The sequence below is a fragment of the Phyllobates terribilis genome, unplaced genomic scaffold (assembly GCF_046119375.1).
Source record: "Phyllobates terribilis strain yellow unplaced genomic scaffold, ASM4611937v1 Scaffold_4__5_contigs__length_816908805, whole genome shotgun sequence".
In the NCBI taxonomy this organism is placed as follows: Eukaryota; Metazoa; Chordata; class Amphibia; order Anura; family Dendrobatidae; genus Phyllobates; species Phyllobates terribilis.
Genome location: NW_027362764.1, coordinates 25,893,849 through 25,910,603, shown reverse-complemented (window position 1 = coordinate 25,910,603; position 16,755 = coordinate 25,893,849). Strand labels below are relative to the sequence as shown.

The 16,755-nt window shown below is 52.4% G+C and overlaps 1 protein-coding gene across 1 annotated transcript in view; it reads right to left on the bottom strand.

Moving 5' to 3' along the window:
• Positions 1-807: 807 nt before the first annotated feature.
• LOC141264830 (uncharacterized) overlaps positions 808-16,755 on the bottom strand; it is a 97,988-nt gene continuing 82,040 nt past the window's right edge. Inside the window, exon 2 of the mRNA XM_073677184.1 lies at positions 808-3,061. Within this exon, the coding sequence (XP_073533285.1) occupies positions 1,470-3,061 (1,592 nt within the window). The 3' untranslated portion in view covers positions 808-1,469. The remainder of the gene's footprint in view (positions 3,062-16,755) is intronic.

Genomic DNA, 16,755 nt, shown 5'->3' with positions numbered 1-16,755 from the left:
GGTCTTCCCCATGCTGTTCCCATCTCATTTGAGCACTGTTCCCATTGGGCAGTTTTTAGGCCCTCTGCAGTCCGCCGGGGAGGGGGGCCGCCAGAAAAAAAGCTTGAGTTTCCCATAGACTTACATTGAGCTTGTTGCTTGGTTCAAGCACCTGAGTATTCCAATTTGCTCGACTCAAGCAGCGAGTACCCGAGCATTTTAGTGCTCGCTCATCACTCCTGCAGAGTCATCACTAACTTGGACAACCCCTTTAATGCTCCTAACAGAAATAAAAATATGAGAATTAGTCAGTATCACAAAAAAACATTTCCATCCAGGTACCTGATTGATGACGTTGTCTCTGGAGTCGTCTCTTTCTTTTCTTCTTCATCTTGTTCAGACGCCATGATGACTTTTCTCAGCCACAGCTCCGTCTCTGGAGACTTCCATCTTCTACGGTCTCCTGCAACACAACCCCACACGACTCCCAGTCCGGCCCCCGGAATGGCAGTCAGCCGGCTCAGAGAAAGACGGACTCCCAGTCAGAAGGCAGGCAGAATGCAGCCACCAGGGCAGACACCTCGGGCCTCCGCATTAGGCGCCCAACTGCGCCCCCTGCCGGCTGCACCCGGGGCGCATGCCCTGGCTACCCCCTTCCTAGATACGCCTCTGTATCCATTCTTTGTAGGTGGGAAAACTAGCAAACTCGGCAGTGTATCAAATACTTATTTTGTGGTTTTGCTGCCTTGAGTCTAAATCTACAATGTGCACATTCCAATAAGAATAAAGAAAACTTACATAAATTGGTATGTGCAAAATTCTGACAGTCCTGAATGTGATATCTGTTAATTCCCCTGTAACCTGCATATATTCCATGTCTAGGATGCAGCCATATTACACCTCTCCATATATTTCTATGTAAATTCTTCTTCGTACGTCCCCATATAGGTATCCTGCCATACAGCGTAACAAACAAATCAGGAAAAAGACACCAGGATGAGAAAACGTCTAATGTAATGAGCAGATAATCCATAATGATGAAGACAGAAGAGCAGAACCCAGGAAAGCAAACAGAGATGATAAGTTCTCCGTCACAGGAAGGAGATTTCACAAGAAGAACAGTTATCAATTGTGAGTAAGTAATATGTGAGTAATGGATCTGCTGTGTGGTGTCTGGGGGGCTACATGAGATGGAGGGGGCTTCTGTACGTGAGAAGAGGCGCCATCACCCTCCTGCTGGTGGTAGATTACTACCAGTGTGGAGCCGCCACCAAAGAGATATTCAACCTACGAGAGGAAATAGAATAATGGAAATGGAGGCACGTTCCCCATATTGTATGTTATAGTGACCACAGGTGGTGTAACTATGATGGTCAGCTTGTAGCCAAAGGCTTTAAGAGCAAAAGTGTCGCTCCAGGAAGGTAATGGACCATAGAAATCTAAGCTCTCAAGACGCCATGTACTTTTGTTAGAATGTGACTATAAAATGATTACTTCTCTGTATGAATTTTCTTATGCTTGTTAAGAGATGATTTACAAGTAAAACATTTCCCACATTCTGAACATGAATATGGCTTCTCTCCTGTGTGAGTTCTCTCATGTGTAACAAGAACTGATTTATCTTTAAAACATTTCCCACATTCTGAACATGAATATGGCTTCTGTCCTGTGTGACGTCTCTCATGAATACTAAGATGTGATTTATGAGCAAAACATTTCCCACATTCTGAACATGAATATGGCTTCTCTCCAGTGTGATTTCTCTCATGTATAAGAAGATATGATTTTAAAATAAAACATTTCCCACATTCTGAACATGAATATGGCTTCTGTCCTGTGTGAATTTTCTCATGAATACTAAGGTATGATTTACAAGCAAAACATTTCCCACATTCTGAACATGAATATGGCTTCTCTCCTGTGTGAATTCTCTCATGAATACTAAGTTGTGATTTCCGTGTAAAACATTCCCCACATTCTGAACATGAATATGGCTTCTCTCCTGTGTGAATTCTCTCATGTCTAACAAGAACTAATTTATATGTAAAACATTTCCCACATTCTGAACATGAATATGGCTTCTCTCCTGTGTGAATTCTCTTATGTGTAACAAGCTCTGATTTCTGAATAAAACATTTCTCACATTCTGAACATGAATATGGCTTCTCTCCTGTGTGAATTCTCTCATGACTTATAAGATATGATTTCTGAAAAAAACATTTCCCACATTCTGAACATGAATATGACTTCTCTCCTGTGTGAATTCTCTCATGACTTATAAGATATGATTTCTGAATAAAACATTTCCCACATTCTGAACATGAATATGGCTTCTGTCCTGTGTGAATTTTCTCATGAATACTAAGGTGTGATTTACAAGCAAAACATTTCCCACATTCTGAACATGAAAATGGCTTTTCTCCTGTGTGAGTTCTCTCATGACTTATAAGATATGATTTCTTAATAAAACATTTCTCACATTCTGAACATGAATATGGCTTCTGTCCTGTGTGACTTCTCTCATGTAAAACAAGAACTGATTTATATGTAAAACATTTCCCACATTCTGAACATGAATATGGCTTCTCTCCTGTGTGAGTTCTTTCATGTGTAATAAGACTTGATTTATTTCTAAAACATTTCCCACATTCTGAACATGAATATGGCTTCTCTCCTGTGTGAATTCTCTCATGAATACTAAGTTGTGATTTCCGTATAAAACATTTCCCACATTCGGAACATGAAAATGGCTTCTCTCCTGTGTGAATTCTCTCATGTGAAACAAGGTTTGATTTCCATGTAAAACATTTCCCACATTCTGAACATGAATATGGTTTCTCCGTTGTGGTAGCTGTTTGATCTTCAGCATTTCTTCTGTGACTTTTATTTTGCTTAACAGTCTGTGATGAATTAGGAGGTAATAATACATTAAAATCATCAGATGATCGGTGTCTGCTGTTGACGGATGGGGGTATAGCTGACATGTCGGCATGCTGAGTACATGTATCTTGTGTGATACTATAATCTTCTGCATTCAGTTCTAGAGATATCAGATGTCTCTCAGAGCTCCTGGTACAGTCATCTGCCAAGAATAAAACTGATATAATTAAATCATAAAACCTTAAATATTAAATTTATCTGAACATTAAAAAAAAAATTCCCATACAAATTGCAAGGTATAAGAAACTAACCATCTCCCCTGCAGCAAGTAAATAAGTAACAGCAGCAGTGCATAGAAATAACACACTGAATAAACTCTGTTTTTGATTTTAAAGAGTGTAAAATTCATCCCACCAGCGTCAAGGTGAAGCCAAATCAGGATTGTCCGATAATTTAGTATTAAAACCTTATCATGTGTCAAAGTGATGTCAATGTGAATAAGGGCCGAGCAATATGAGTACCCAGCAAAATGGGAAGCTATATAAACGTAATGTCCAGGTCACAGAAAGGGCGGCCGCACCCCTTACCGGCGCTAAGTGCCAAAAAAATGAACTGGAGGTAAAGTTCCGTTTTATGCATGCAAAATAGGAGCATGTTCACATGTTGTTGTTTATTAATCAAAAACTGCGTTTACTAAGTACCCAGTGTTATTTACAGTACAGACCAAAAGTTTGGACACACCTTCTCATTTAAATATTTTTCTGTATTTTCATTACTATGAAAATTGTACATTCACACTGAAGGCATCAAAACTATGAATTAACACATGTGGAATTATATACTTAACAAAAAGTGTGAAACAACTGAAAATATGTCTTATATTCTAGGTTCTTCAAAGTAGCCACCTTTTGCTTTGATGACTGCTTTGCACACTCAGTCAGGGTCAGGGGTGCAGTTATAGCTGTTTCCCTGTATTCTCCAAGCAATGACTGACTGACACTCCCTCTGCAGTGGGGCCGGCTGTCAGTCAGGGTCAGGGGCGCAGTTATAGCTGTTTCCCTGTATTCTCCAAGCAATGACTGACTGACACTCCCTCTGCAGTGGGGCCGGCTGTCAGTCAGGGTCAGGGGCGCAGTTATAGCTGTTTCCCTGTATTCTCCAAGCAATGACTGACTGACACTCCCTCTGCAGTGGGGCCGGCTGTCAGTCAGGGTCAGGGGTGCAGTTATAGCTGCTTCCCTGTATTCTCCAAGCAATGACTGACTGACACTCCCTCTGGAGTGGGGCCGGCTGTCAGTCAGGGTCAGAGGCGCAGTTATAGCTGCTTCCCTGTATTCTCCAAGCAATGACTGACTGACACTCCCTCTGCAGTGGGGCCGGCTGTCAGTCAGGGTCAGGGGCGCAGTTATAGATGCTTCCCTGTATTCTCCAGAAATGACTGACTGACACTCCCTCTGCAGTGGGGCCGGCTGTCAGTCAGGGTCAGGGGCGCAGTTATAGCTGCTTCCCTGTATTCTCCAAGCAATGACTGACTGACACTCCCTCTGCAGTGGGTCCGGCTGTCAGTCAGGGTCAGGGGTGCAGTTATAGCTGCTTCCCTGTATACTCCAAGCAATGACTGACTGACACTCCCTCTGCAGTGGGGCCGGCTGTCAGTCAGGGTCAGGGGCGCAGTTATAGTTACTTCCCTGTATTCTCCAAGCAATGACTGACTGACACTCCCTCTGCAGTGGCGCCGGCTGTCAGTCAGGGTCAGGGGCGCAGTTATAGTTACTTCCCTGTATTCTCCAAGCAATGACTGACTGACACTCCCTCTGCAGTGGGTCCGGCTGTCAGTCAGGGTCAGGGGTGCAGTTATAGTTACTTCCCTGTATTCTCCAAGCAATGACTGACTGACACTCCCTCTGCAGTGGGGCAGGCTGTCAGTCAGGGTCAGGGGTGCAGTTATAGCTGCTTCCCTGTATTCTCCAAGCAATGACTGACTGACACTCCCTCTGCAGTGGGGACCGGCTGTCAGTCAGGGTCAGGGGCGCAGTTATAGCAGCTACACTGTATTCTCCAAGCAATGACTGACTGACACTCCCTCTGCAGTGGGGCCGGCTGTCAGTCAGGGTCAGGGGCGCAGTTATAGTTGCTTCCCTGTATTCTCCAAGCAATGACTGACTGACACTTCCTCTGCAGTGGGGTCGGCTGTCAGTCAGGGTCAGGGGCGCAGTTATAGCTGCTACACTGTATTCTCCAAGCAATGACTGACTGACACTCCCTCTGCAGTGGGGCCGGCTGTCAGTCAGTGTCAGGGGTGCGGTTATAGCTGCTTCCCTGTATTCTCCAAGCAATGACTGACTGACACTCCCTCTGCAGTGGGGCCGGCTGTCAGTCAGGGTCAGGGGCGCAGTTATAGCTGCTACACTGTATTCTCCAAGCAATGACTGACCGACACTCCCTCTGCAGTGGAGCCGGCTGTAAGTCAGGGTCAGGGGTGCAGTTATAGTTGCTTCCCTGTATTCTCCAAGCAATGACTGACTGACACTTCCTCTGCAATGGGGCCGGCTGTCAGTCAGGGTCAGAGGCGCAGTTATAGCTGCTTCCCTGTATTCTCCAAGCATTGACTGACTGACACTCCCTCTGCAGTGGGGCCGGCTGTCAGTCAGGGTCAGGGGCGCAGTTATAGTTGCTTCCCTGTATTCTCCAAGCAATGACTGACTGACACTCCCTCTGCAGTGGGGCCGGCTGTCAGTCAGTGTCAGGGGTGCGGTTATAGCTGCTTCCCTGTATTCTCCAAGCAATGACTGACTGACACTTCCTCTGCAGTGGGGCCGGCTGTCAGTCAGGGTCAGGGGCGCAGTTATAGCTGCTTCCCTGTATTCTACAAGCAATGACTGACTGACACTCCCTCTGTAGTGGGGCCGGCTGTCAGTCAGGGTCAGGGGCGCAGTTATAGATGCTTCCCTGTATTCTCTAAGCAATGACTGACTGACACTCCCTCTGCAGTGGGGCCGGCTGTCAGTCAGGGTCAGGGGCACAGTTATAGCTGCTTCCCTGTATTCTCCAAGCAATGACTGACTGACACTCCCTCTGCAGTGGGGTCGGCTGTAAGTCAGGGTCAGGGGCACGGTTATAGCTGCTTCCCTGTATTCTCCAAGCAATGACTGACTGACACTCTCTCTGCACTGGGGCCGGCTGTCAGTCAGGATCAGGGGCGCAGTTATAGCTGCTTCCCTGTATTCTCCAAGCAATGACTGGCTGACACTCCCTCTGCAGTGGGGCCGGCTGTCAGTCAGGGTCAGGGGCGCAGTTATAGTTGCTTCCCTGTATTCTCCAAGCAATGACTGACTGACACTTCCTCTGCAGTGGGGTCGGCTGTCAGTCAGGGTCAGGGGCGCAGTTATAGCAGCTACACTGTATTCTCCAAGCAATGACTGACTGACACTCCCTCTGCAGTGGGGCCGGCTGTCAGTCAGGGTCAGGGGCGCAGTTATAGTTGCTTCCCTGTATTCTCCAAGCAATGACTGACTGACACTTCCTCTGCAGTGGGGTCGGCTGTCAGTCAGGGTCAGGGGCGCAGTTATAGCTGCTACACTGTATTCTCCAAGCAATGACTGACTGACACTCCCTCTGCAGTGGGGCCGGCTGTCAGTCAGTGTCAGGGGTGCGGTTATAGCTGCTTCCCTGTATTCTCCAAGCAATGACTGACTGACACTCCCTCTGCAGTGGGGCCGGCTGTCAGTCAGGGTCAGGGGCGCAGTTATAGCTGCTACACTGTATTCTCCAAGCAATGACTGACCGACACTCCCTCTGCAGTGGAGCCGGCTGTAAGTCAGGGTCAGGGGTGCAGTTATAGTTGCTTCCCTGTATTCTCCAAGCAATGACTGACTGACACTTCCTCTGCAATGGGGCCGGCTGTCAGTCAGGGTCAGAGGCGCAGTTATAGCTGCTTCCCTGTATTCTCCAAGCATTGACTGACTGACACTCCCTCTGCAGTGGGGCCGGCTGTCAGTCAGGGTCAGGGGCGCAGTTATAGTTGCTTCCCTGTATTCTCCAAGCAATGACTGACTGACACTCCCTCTGCAGTGGGGCCGGCTGTCAGTCAGTGTCAGGGGTGCGGTTATAGCTGCTTCCCTGTATTCTCCAAGCAATGACTGACTGACACTTCCTCTGCAGTGGGGCCGGCTGTCAGTCAGGGTCAGGGGCGCAGTTATAGCTGCTTCCCTGTATTCTACAAGCAATGACTGACTGACACTCCCTCTGTAGTGGGGCCGGCTGTCAGTCAGGGTCAGGGGCGCAGTTATAGATGCTTCCCTGTATTCTCTAAGCAATGACTGACTGACACTCCCTCTGCAGTGGGGCCGGCTGTCAGTCAGGGTCAGGGGCACAGTTATAGCTGCTTCCCTGTATTCTCCAAGCAATGACTGACTGACACTCCCTCTGCAGTGGGGTCGGCTGTAAGTCAGGGTCAGGGGCACGGTTATAGCTGCTTCCCTGTATTCTCCAAGCAATGACTGACTGACACTCTCTCTGCACTGGGGCCGGCTGTCAGTCAGGATCAGGGGCGCAGTTATAGCTGCTTCCCTGTATTCTCCAAGCAATGACTGGCTGACACTCCCTCTGCAGTGGGGTCGGCTGTCAGTCAGGGTCAGGGGCACGGTTATAGCTGCTTCCCTGTATTCTCCAAGCAATGACTGACTGACACTCCCTCTGCAGTGGGGCCGGCTGTCAGTCAGGGTCAGGGGCACAGTTATAGCTGCTTCCCTGTATTCTCCAAGCAATGACTGACTGACACTCCCTCTGCAGTGGGGTCGGCTGTAAGTCAGGGTCAGGGGCACGGTTATAGCTGCTTCCCTGTATTCTCCAAGCAATGACTGACTGACACTCCCTCTGCAGTGGAGCCGGCTGTCAGTCAGGGTCAGGGGCGAAGTTATAGCTGTTTCCCTGTATTCTCCAAGCAATGACTGACTGACACTCCCTCTGCAGTGGGGCCGGCTGTCAGTCAGGGTCAGAGGCGCAGTTATAGCTGCTTCCCTGTATTCTCCAAGCAATGACTGACTGACACTCCCTCTGCAGTGGGGCCGGCTGTCAGTCAGGGTCAGGGGCGCAGTTATAGCTGCTTCCCTGTATTCTCCAAGCAATGACTGACTGACACTCCCTCTGCAGTGGGGCCGGCTGTCAGTCAGGGTCAGGGGTGCAGTTATAGCTGCTTCCCTGTATTCTCCAAGCAATGACTGACTGACACTCCCTCTGCAGTGGGGCCGGCTGTCAGTCAGGGTCAGGGGCGCAGTTATAGCTGCTTCCCTGTATTCTCCAAGCAATGACTGACTGACACTCCCTCTGCAGTGGGGCCGGCTGTCAGTCAGGGTCAGAGGCGCAGTTATAGCTGCTTCCCTGTATTCTCCAAGCAATGACTGACTGACACTCCCTCTGCAGTGGGGCCGGCTGTCAGTCAGGGTCAGGGGCGCAGTTATAGCTGCTTCTCTGTATTCTCCAAGCAATGACTGACTGACACTCCCTCTGCAGTGGGGCTGGCTGTCAGTCAGGGTCAGGGGCGCAGTTATAGCTGCTTCCCTGTATTCTCCAAGCAATGACTGACTGACTCTCCCTCTGCAGTGGGGCCGGCTGTCACTCAGGGTGAGGGGTGCAGTTATAGATGCTTCCCTGTATTCTCCAAGCAATGACTGACTGACACTCCCTCTGCAGTGGGGTCGGCTGTAAGTCAGGGTCAGGGGCGCAGTTATAGCTGCTTCCCTGTATTCTCCAAGCAATGACTGACTGACTCTCCCTCTGCAGTGGGGTCGGCTGTCAGTCAGGGTCAGGGGCGCAGTTATAGCTGCTTCCCTGTATTCTCCAAGCAATGACTGACTGACACTCCCTCTGCAGTGGGGCCGGCTGTCAGTCAGGGTCAGAGGCGCAGTTATAGCTGCTTCCCTGTATTCTCCAAGCAATGACTGACTGACACTCCCTCTGCAGTGGGGCCGGCTGTCAGTCAGGGTCAGGGGCGCAGTTATAGATGCTTCCCTGTATTCTCAAGAAATGACTGACTGACACTCCCTCTGCAGTGGGGCCGGCTGTCAGTCAGGCTCAGGGGTGCAGTTATAGCTGCTTCCCTGTATACTCCAAGCAATGACTGACTGACACTCCCTCTGCAGTGGGGCCGGCTGTCAGTCAGGGTCAGGGGCGCAGTTATAGTTACTTCCCTGTATTCTCCAAGCAATGACTGACTGACACTCCCTCTGCAGTGGCGCCGGCTGTCAGTCAGGGTCAGGGGCGCAGTTATAGTTACTTCCCTGTATTCTCCAAGCAATGACTGACTGACACTCCCTCTGCAGTGGGTCCGGCTGTCAGTCAGGGTCAGGGGTGCAGTTATAGTTACTTCCCTGTATTCTCCAAGCAATGACTGACTGACACTCCCTCTGCAGTGGGGCAGGCTGTCAGTCAGGGTCAGGGGTGCAGTTATAGCTGCTTCCCTGTATTCTCCAAGCAATGACTGACTGACACTCCCTCTGCAGTGGGGACCGGCTGTCAGTCAGGGTCAGGGGCGCAGTTATAGCAGCTACACTGTATTCTCCAAGCAATGACTGACTGACACTCCCTCTGCAGTGGGGCCGGCTGTCAGTCAGGGTCAGGGGCGCAGTTATAGTTGCTTCCCTGTATTCTCCAAGCAATGACTGACTGACACTCCCTCTGCAGTGAGGCCGGCTGTCAGTCAGTGTCAGGGGTGCGGATATAGCTGCTTCCCTGTATTCTCCAAGCAATGACTGACTGACACTTCCTCTGCAGTGGGGTCGGCTGTCAGTCAGGGTCAGGGGCGCAGTTATAGCTGCTACACTGTATTCTCCAAGCAATGACTGACTGACACTCCCTCTGCAGTGGGGCCGGCTGTCAGTCAGTGTCAGGGGTGCGGTTATAGCTGCTTCCCTGTATTCTCCAAGCAATGACTGACTGACACTTCCTCTGCAGTGGGGCCGGCTGTCAGTCAGGGTCAGGGGCGCAGTTATAGCTGCTACACTGTATTCTCCAAGCAATGACTGACTGACACTCCCTCTGCAGTGGGGCCGGCTGTAAGTCAGGGTCAGGGGTGCAGTTATAGTTGCTTCCCTGTATTCTCCAAGCAATGACTGACTGACACTCCCTCTGCAGTGGGGCCGGTTGTCAGTCAGGGTCAGGGGCGCAGTTATAGATGCTTCCCTGTATTCTCCAAGCAATGACTGACTGACACTCCCTCTGCAGTGGCGCCGGCTGTCAGTCAGGGTCAGAGGCGCAGTTATAGCTGCTTCCCTGTATTCTCCAAGCAATGACTGACTGACACTCCCTCTGCAGTGGCGCCGGCTGTCAGTCAGGGTCAGAGGCGCAGTTATAGCAGCTTCCCTGTATTCTCCAAGCAATGACTGACTGACACTCCCTCTGTAGTGGGGCCGGCTGTCAGTCAGGGTCAGGGGCGCAGTTATAGATGCTTCCCTGTATTCTACAAGCAATGACTGACTGACACTCCCTCTGTAGTGGGGCCGGCTGTCAGTCAGGGTCAGGGGCGCAGTTATAGATGCTTCCCTGTATTCTCTAAGCAATGACTGACTGACACTCCCTCTGCAGTGGGGCCGGCTGTCAGTCAGGGTCAGGGGCACGGTTATAGCTGCTTCCCTGTATTCTCCAAGCAATGACTGACTGACACTCCCTCTGCAGTGGGGCCGGCTGTCAGTCAGGGTCAGGGGCACAGTTATAGCTGCTTCCCTGTATTCTCCAAGCAATGACTGACTGACACTCCCTCTGCAGTGGGGTCGGCTGTAAGTCAGGGTCAGGGGCGCAGTTATAGCTGCTTCCCTGTATTCTCCAAGCAATGACTGGCTGACACTCCCTCTGCAGTGGGGCCGGCTGTCAGTCAGGGTCAGGGGCACGGTTATAGCTGCTTCCCTGTATTCTCCAAGCAATGACTGACTGACACTCCCTCTGCAGTGGGGTCGGCTGTAAGTCAGGGTCAGGGGCATGGTTATAGCTGCTTCCCTGTATTCTCCAAGCAATGACTGACTGACACTCCCTCTGCAGTGGGGCCGGCTGTCAGTCAGGGTCAGGGGCGCAGTTATAGCTGCTTCTCTGTATTCTCCAAGCAATGACTGACTGACACTCCCTCTGCAGTGGGGCTGGCTGTCAGTCAGGGTCAGGGGCGCAGTTATAGCTGCTTCCCTGTATTCTCCAAGCAATGACTGACTGACTCTCCCTCTGCAGTGGGGCCGGCTGTCACTCAGGGTGAGGGGTGCAGTTATAGCTGCTTCCCTGTATTCTCCAAGCAATGACTGACTGACACTCCCTCTGCAGTGGGGCCGGCTGTCAGTCAGGGTCAGAGGCGCAGTTATAGCTGCTTCCCTGTATTCTCCAAGCAATGACTGACTGACACTCCCTCTGCAGTGGGGCCGGCTGTCAGTCAGGGTCAGGGGCGCAGTTATAGATGCTTCCCTGTATTCTCCAGAAATGACTGACTGACACTCCCTCTGCAGTGGGGCTGGCTGTCAGTCAGGGTCAGGGGTGCAGTTATAGCTGCTTCCCTGTATACTCCAAGCAATGACTGACTGACACTCCCTCTGCAGTGGGGCCGGCTGTCAGTCAGGGTCAGGGGCGCAGTTATAGTTACCTCCCTGTATTCTCCAAGCAATGACTGACTGACACTCCCTCTGCAGTGGCGCCGGCTGTCAGTCAGGGTCAGGGGCGCAGTTATAGTTACTTCCCTGTATTCTCCAAGCAATGACTGACTGACACTCCCTCTGCAGTGGGTCCGGCTGTCAGTCAGGGTCAGGTGTGCAGTTATAGTTACTTCCCTGTATTCTCGAAGCAATGACTGACTGACACTCCCTCTGCAGTGGGGCAGGCTGTCAGTCAGGGTCAGGGGTGCAGTTATAGCTGCTTCCCTGTATTCTCCAAGCAATGACTGACTGACACTCCCTCTGCAGTGGGGACCGGCTGTCAGTCAGGGTCAGGGGCGCAGTTATAGCAGCTACACTGTATTCTCCAAGCAATGACTGACTGACACTCCCTCTGCAGTGGGGCCGGCTGTCAGTCAGGGTCAGGGGCGCAGTTATAGTTGCTTCCCTGTATTCTCCAAGCAATGACTGACTGACACTCCCTCTGCAGTGAGGCCGGCTGTCAGTCAGTGTCAGGGGTGCGGATATAGCTGCTTCCCTGTATTCTCCAAGCAATGACTGACTGACACTTCCTCTGCAGTGGGGTCGGCTGTCAGTCAGGGTCAGGGGCGCAGTTATAGCTGCTACACTGTATTCTCCAAGCAATGACTGACTGACACTCCCTCTGCAGTGGGGCCGGCTGTCAGTCAGTGTCAGGGGTGCGGTTATAGCTGCTTCCCTGTATTCTCCAAGCAATGACTGACTGACACTTCCTCTGCAGTGGGGCCGGCTGTCAGTCAGGGTCAGGGGCGCAGTTATAGCTGCTACACTGTATTCTCCAAGCAATAACTGACTGACACTCCCTCTGCAGTGGGGCCGGCTGTAAGTCAGGGTCAGGGGCGCAGTTATAGTTGCTTCCCTGTATTCTCCAAGCAATGACTGACTGACACTCCCTCTGGAGTGGGGCCGGCTGTCAGTCAGGGTCAGGGGCGCAGTTATAGCTGCTACACTGTATTCTCCAAGCAATAACTGACTGACACTCCCTCTGCAGTGGGGCCGGCTGTAAGTCAGGGTCAGGGGCGCAGTTATAGTTGCTTCCCTGTATTCTCCAAGCAATGACTGACTGACACTCCCTCTGCAGTGGGGCCGGCTGTCAGTCAGGGTCAGGGGTGCAGTTATAGTTACTTCCCTGTGTAGCGCCCCGAGGGCTCGGCCGCTACAGGGGTATTGCACCTCAGACCAGAGGTGTGATATTCCACTCCCGGGTAAGGATGGAGAATGGACCAGGGCTCAGTTAGCTGCATACAGCACACACACCCCATTTCCCAGGGACAGCTCAACAGTGCTCCCACTAGACAGAAGTGCAGGCACCACCGACCATGTCCCTGCTGGAATGGGGAGGGAGGGGTGGAACACCCAGTGCTGTAGGGGCAGATAGGGGGCGGTTCCTGAGTGTAGGAAGGAGCCCATTGGTTGCTGGTCACCTGGGCTCATGGCTAGAAGGAGGTATAAAAGGTGGGCACCATCTTAGATCTAGGTTCGTTCTGTGGAGAGGAGAAGACAGGGAGCAGCAGCTCAGGCTGAGTGCTGCTCCAGAGGCAGGCCTAGGGAAGAGGCCGAGGAGGAGGTGAAGGGGAGCTGAGATTCTAGCTCATCTCAGCTCCAAGAGAAAGGAACAGGAGCAGAAAGGAACTGCAAAGAAGGAGAGACAGAGAAACAGAGGGGCTCAGGAACAAGAAGGTGGAAGGGACCCTAAGAACCCACGAAAATCCAGGGTGCAGGGTCAGGCAGATTAAGGGTACCGGATCCCAAGTTGGTGGAGGAGAAACAACCCTCAGCCAAAGACCGGTCGTCGTGATCATCTATTGGTGCGACACCTCAACAAACCTGCTAGGAAGGCACCATATAGGACAGCGGAGGACGGGGCCCACGTTTAACCGCACATATCCGCGGCAGCTGGACAAAAGTGGGTCACTGGTGAGGCAGGCCAGAGAAAGGATAAAAGGGGGTCCTGTGCCATGCTCCTGAACTGCCTGGGAGTTGACCAAGCCCCACACCTGGTGGACGCAGCACGGCTCGGGCAGTCATTGCCAGCTGAAGTGACTTGGATATTAACCGTGAGTAAAGACGCTGGACTGCAGTACGTTGTCTGTGTGCTTTTTCGCTCCTCCGGCACTACCGGCACTGGGACTCTCACTACCATCACCCCCAGCATCCACTACACTGCCCTGGGGCTGCACTCTTCCCGTGGGGAGTCACATCACCTCAGCTGCACCCATCATCAGCCCTAGCGGACTGCCTTGCAGCGGCGGTTCCTAATAACCGCAATCCACGGGTGGCGTAGTCGGACATTATTTGAAGCGCATAGCAGACTACCATTGGTCTGACCACCCTGAGCCGCGGGACCGGGCTGCCACTACTACTACCCCCATCGTTCCCCTATCGCCCGGATCCGCGTGCCCCACGGCCCAGGGGGCGAGTCACCTGTATTCTCCAAGCAATGACTGACTGACACTCCCTCTGCAGTGGGGTCGGCTGTAAGTCAGGGTCAGGGGCGCAGTTATAGCTGCTTCCCTGTATTCTCCAAGCAATGACTGACTGACACTCCCTCTGCAGTGGGGCCGGCTGTCAGTCAGGGTCAGGGGCACGGTTATAGCTGCTTCCCTGTATTCTCCAAGCAATGACTGACTGACACTCTCTCTGCACTGGGGCCGGCTGTCAGTCAGGGTCAGGGGCGCAGTTATAGCTGCTTCCCTGTATTCTCCAAGCAATGACTGACTGACACTCCCTCTGCAGTGGGGCCGGCTGTCAGTCAGGATCAGGGGCGCAGTTATAGCTGCTTCCCTGTATTCTCCAAGCAATGACTGACAGACACTCCCTCTGCAGTGGGGCCGGCTGTCAGTCAGGGTCAGGGGCGCAGTTATAGATGCTTCCCTGTATTCTCCAAGCAATGACTGACTGACACTCCCTCTGCAGTGGCGCCGGCTGTCAGTCAGGGTCAGAGGCGCAGTTATAGCTGCTTCCCTGTATTCTCCAAGCAATGACTGACTGACACTCCCTCTGCAGTGGGGTCGGCTGTCAGTCAGGGTCAGGGGCGCAGTTATAGCTGCTTCCCTGTATTCTCCAAGCAATGACTGACTGACACACCCTCTGCAGTGGGGCCGGCTGTCAGTCAGGGTCAGGGGTGCAGTTATAGCTGCTTCCCTGTATTCTCCAAGCAATGACTGACTGACACTCCCTCTGCAGTGGGACCGGCTGTCAGTCAGGGTCAGGGGCACAGTTATAGCTGCTTCCCTGTATTCTGCAAGCAATGACTGACTGACACTCCCTCTGCAGTGGGGCCGGCTGTCAGTCAGGGTCAGGGGCGCAGATATAGCTGCTTCCCTGTATTCTGCAAGCAATGACTGACTGACACTCCCTCTGTAGTGGGGCCGGCTGTCAGTCAGGGTCAGGGGCGCAGTTATAGATGCTTCCCTGTATTCTACAAGCAATGACTGACTGACACTCCCTCTGCAGTGGGGTCAGCTGTCAGTCAGGGTCAGGGGCGCAGTTATAGCAGCTTCCCTGTATTCTCCAAGCAATGACTGACTGACACTCCCTCTGCAGTGGGGTCGGCTGTCAGTCAGGGTCAGGGGCACAGCTATAGCTGCTTCCCTGTATTCTCCAAGCAATGACTGACTGACACTCCCTCTGCAGTGGGGCCGGCTGTCAGTCAGGGTCAGGGGCACAGCTATAGCTGCTTCCCTGTATTCTCCAAGCAATGACTGACTGACACTCCCTCTGCAGTGGGGCCGGCTGTCAGTCAGGGTCAGGGGCACAGCTATAGCTGCTTCCCTGTATTCTCCAAGCAATGACTGACTGACACTCCCTCTGCAGTGGGGTCGGCTGTCAGTCAGGGTCAGGGGCGCAGTTATAGCTGCTTCCCTGTATTCTCCAAGCAATGACTGATTGACACACCCTCTGCAGTGGGGCCGGCTGTCAGTCAGGGTCAGGGGTGCAGTTATAGCTGCTTCCCTGTATTCTCCAAGCAATGACTGACTGTCACACCCTCTGCAGTGGGGCCGGCTGTCAGTCAGGGTCAGGGGCGCGGTTATAGCTGCTTCTCTGTATTCTCCAAGCAATGACTGACTGACACTCCCTCTGCAGTGGGGCCGGCTGTCAGTCAGGGTCAGAGGTGCAGTTATAGCTGCTTCCCTGTATTCTCCAAGCAATGACTGACTGACTCTCCCTCTGCAGTGGGGCCGGCTGTCAGTCAGGGTCAGGGGTGCGGTTATAGCTGCTTCGCTGTATTCTCCAAGCAATGACTGACTGACACTCCCTCTGCAGTGGGGCCGGCTGTCAGTCAGGGTCAGGGGTGCAGTTATAGCTGCTTCCCTGTATTCTCCAAGCAATGACTGACTGACACTCCCTCTGCAGTGGGGCCGGCTGTCAGTCAGGGTCAAGGGAGCAGTTATAGCTGCTTCCCTGTATTCTCCAAGCAATGACTGACTGACACTCCCTCTGCAGTGGGGCCGGCTGTCAGTCAGGGTCAGGGGCGCAGATATAGCTGCTTCCCTGTATTCTGCAAGCAATGACTGACTGACACTCCCTCTGCAGTGGGGCCGGCTGTCAGTCAGGGTCAGGGGCACAGTTATAGCTGCTTCCCTGTATTCTGCAAGCAATGACTGACTGACACTCCCTCTGCAGTGGGGCCGGCTGTCAGTCAGGGTCAGGGGCGCAGATATAGCTGCTTCCCTGTATTCTGCAAGCAATGACTGACTGACACTCCCTCTGCAGTGGGGCCGGCTGTCAGTCAGGGTCAGGGGCACAGTTATAGCTGCTTCCCTGTATTCTGCAAGCAATGACTGACTGACACTCCCTCTGCAGTGGGGCCGGCTGTCAGTCAGGGTCAGGGGCACAGTTATAGCTGCTTCCCTGTATTCTCCAAGCAATGACTGACTGACACTCCCTCTGCAGTGGGGCCGGCTGTCAGTCAGGGTCAGGGGCGCAGTTATAGCTTCTTCCCTGTATTCTCCAGAAATGACTGACTGACACTTCCTCTGCAGTGGGGCCGGCTGTCAGTCAGGGCAGGGGCGCAGTTATAGATGCTTCCCTGTATTCTCCAGAAATGACTGACTGACACTCCCTCTGCAGTGGGGCCGGCTGTCAGTCAGGGTCAGGGGTGCAGTTATAGCTGCTTCCCTGTATTCTCCAAGCAATGACTGACTGACACTCCCTCTGCAGTGGCGCCGGCTGTCAGTCAGGGTCAGGGGCGCAGTTATAGATGCTTCCCTGTATTCTCCAAGCAATGACTGAC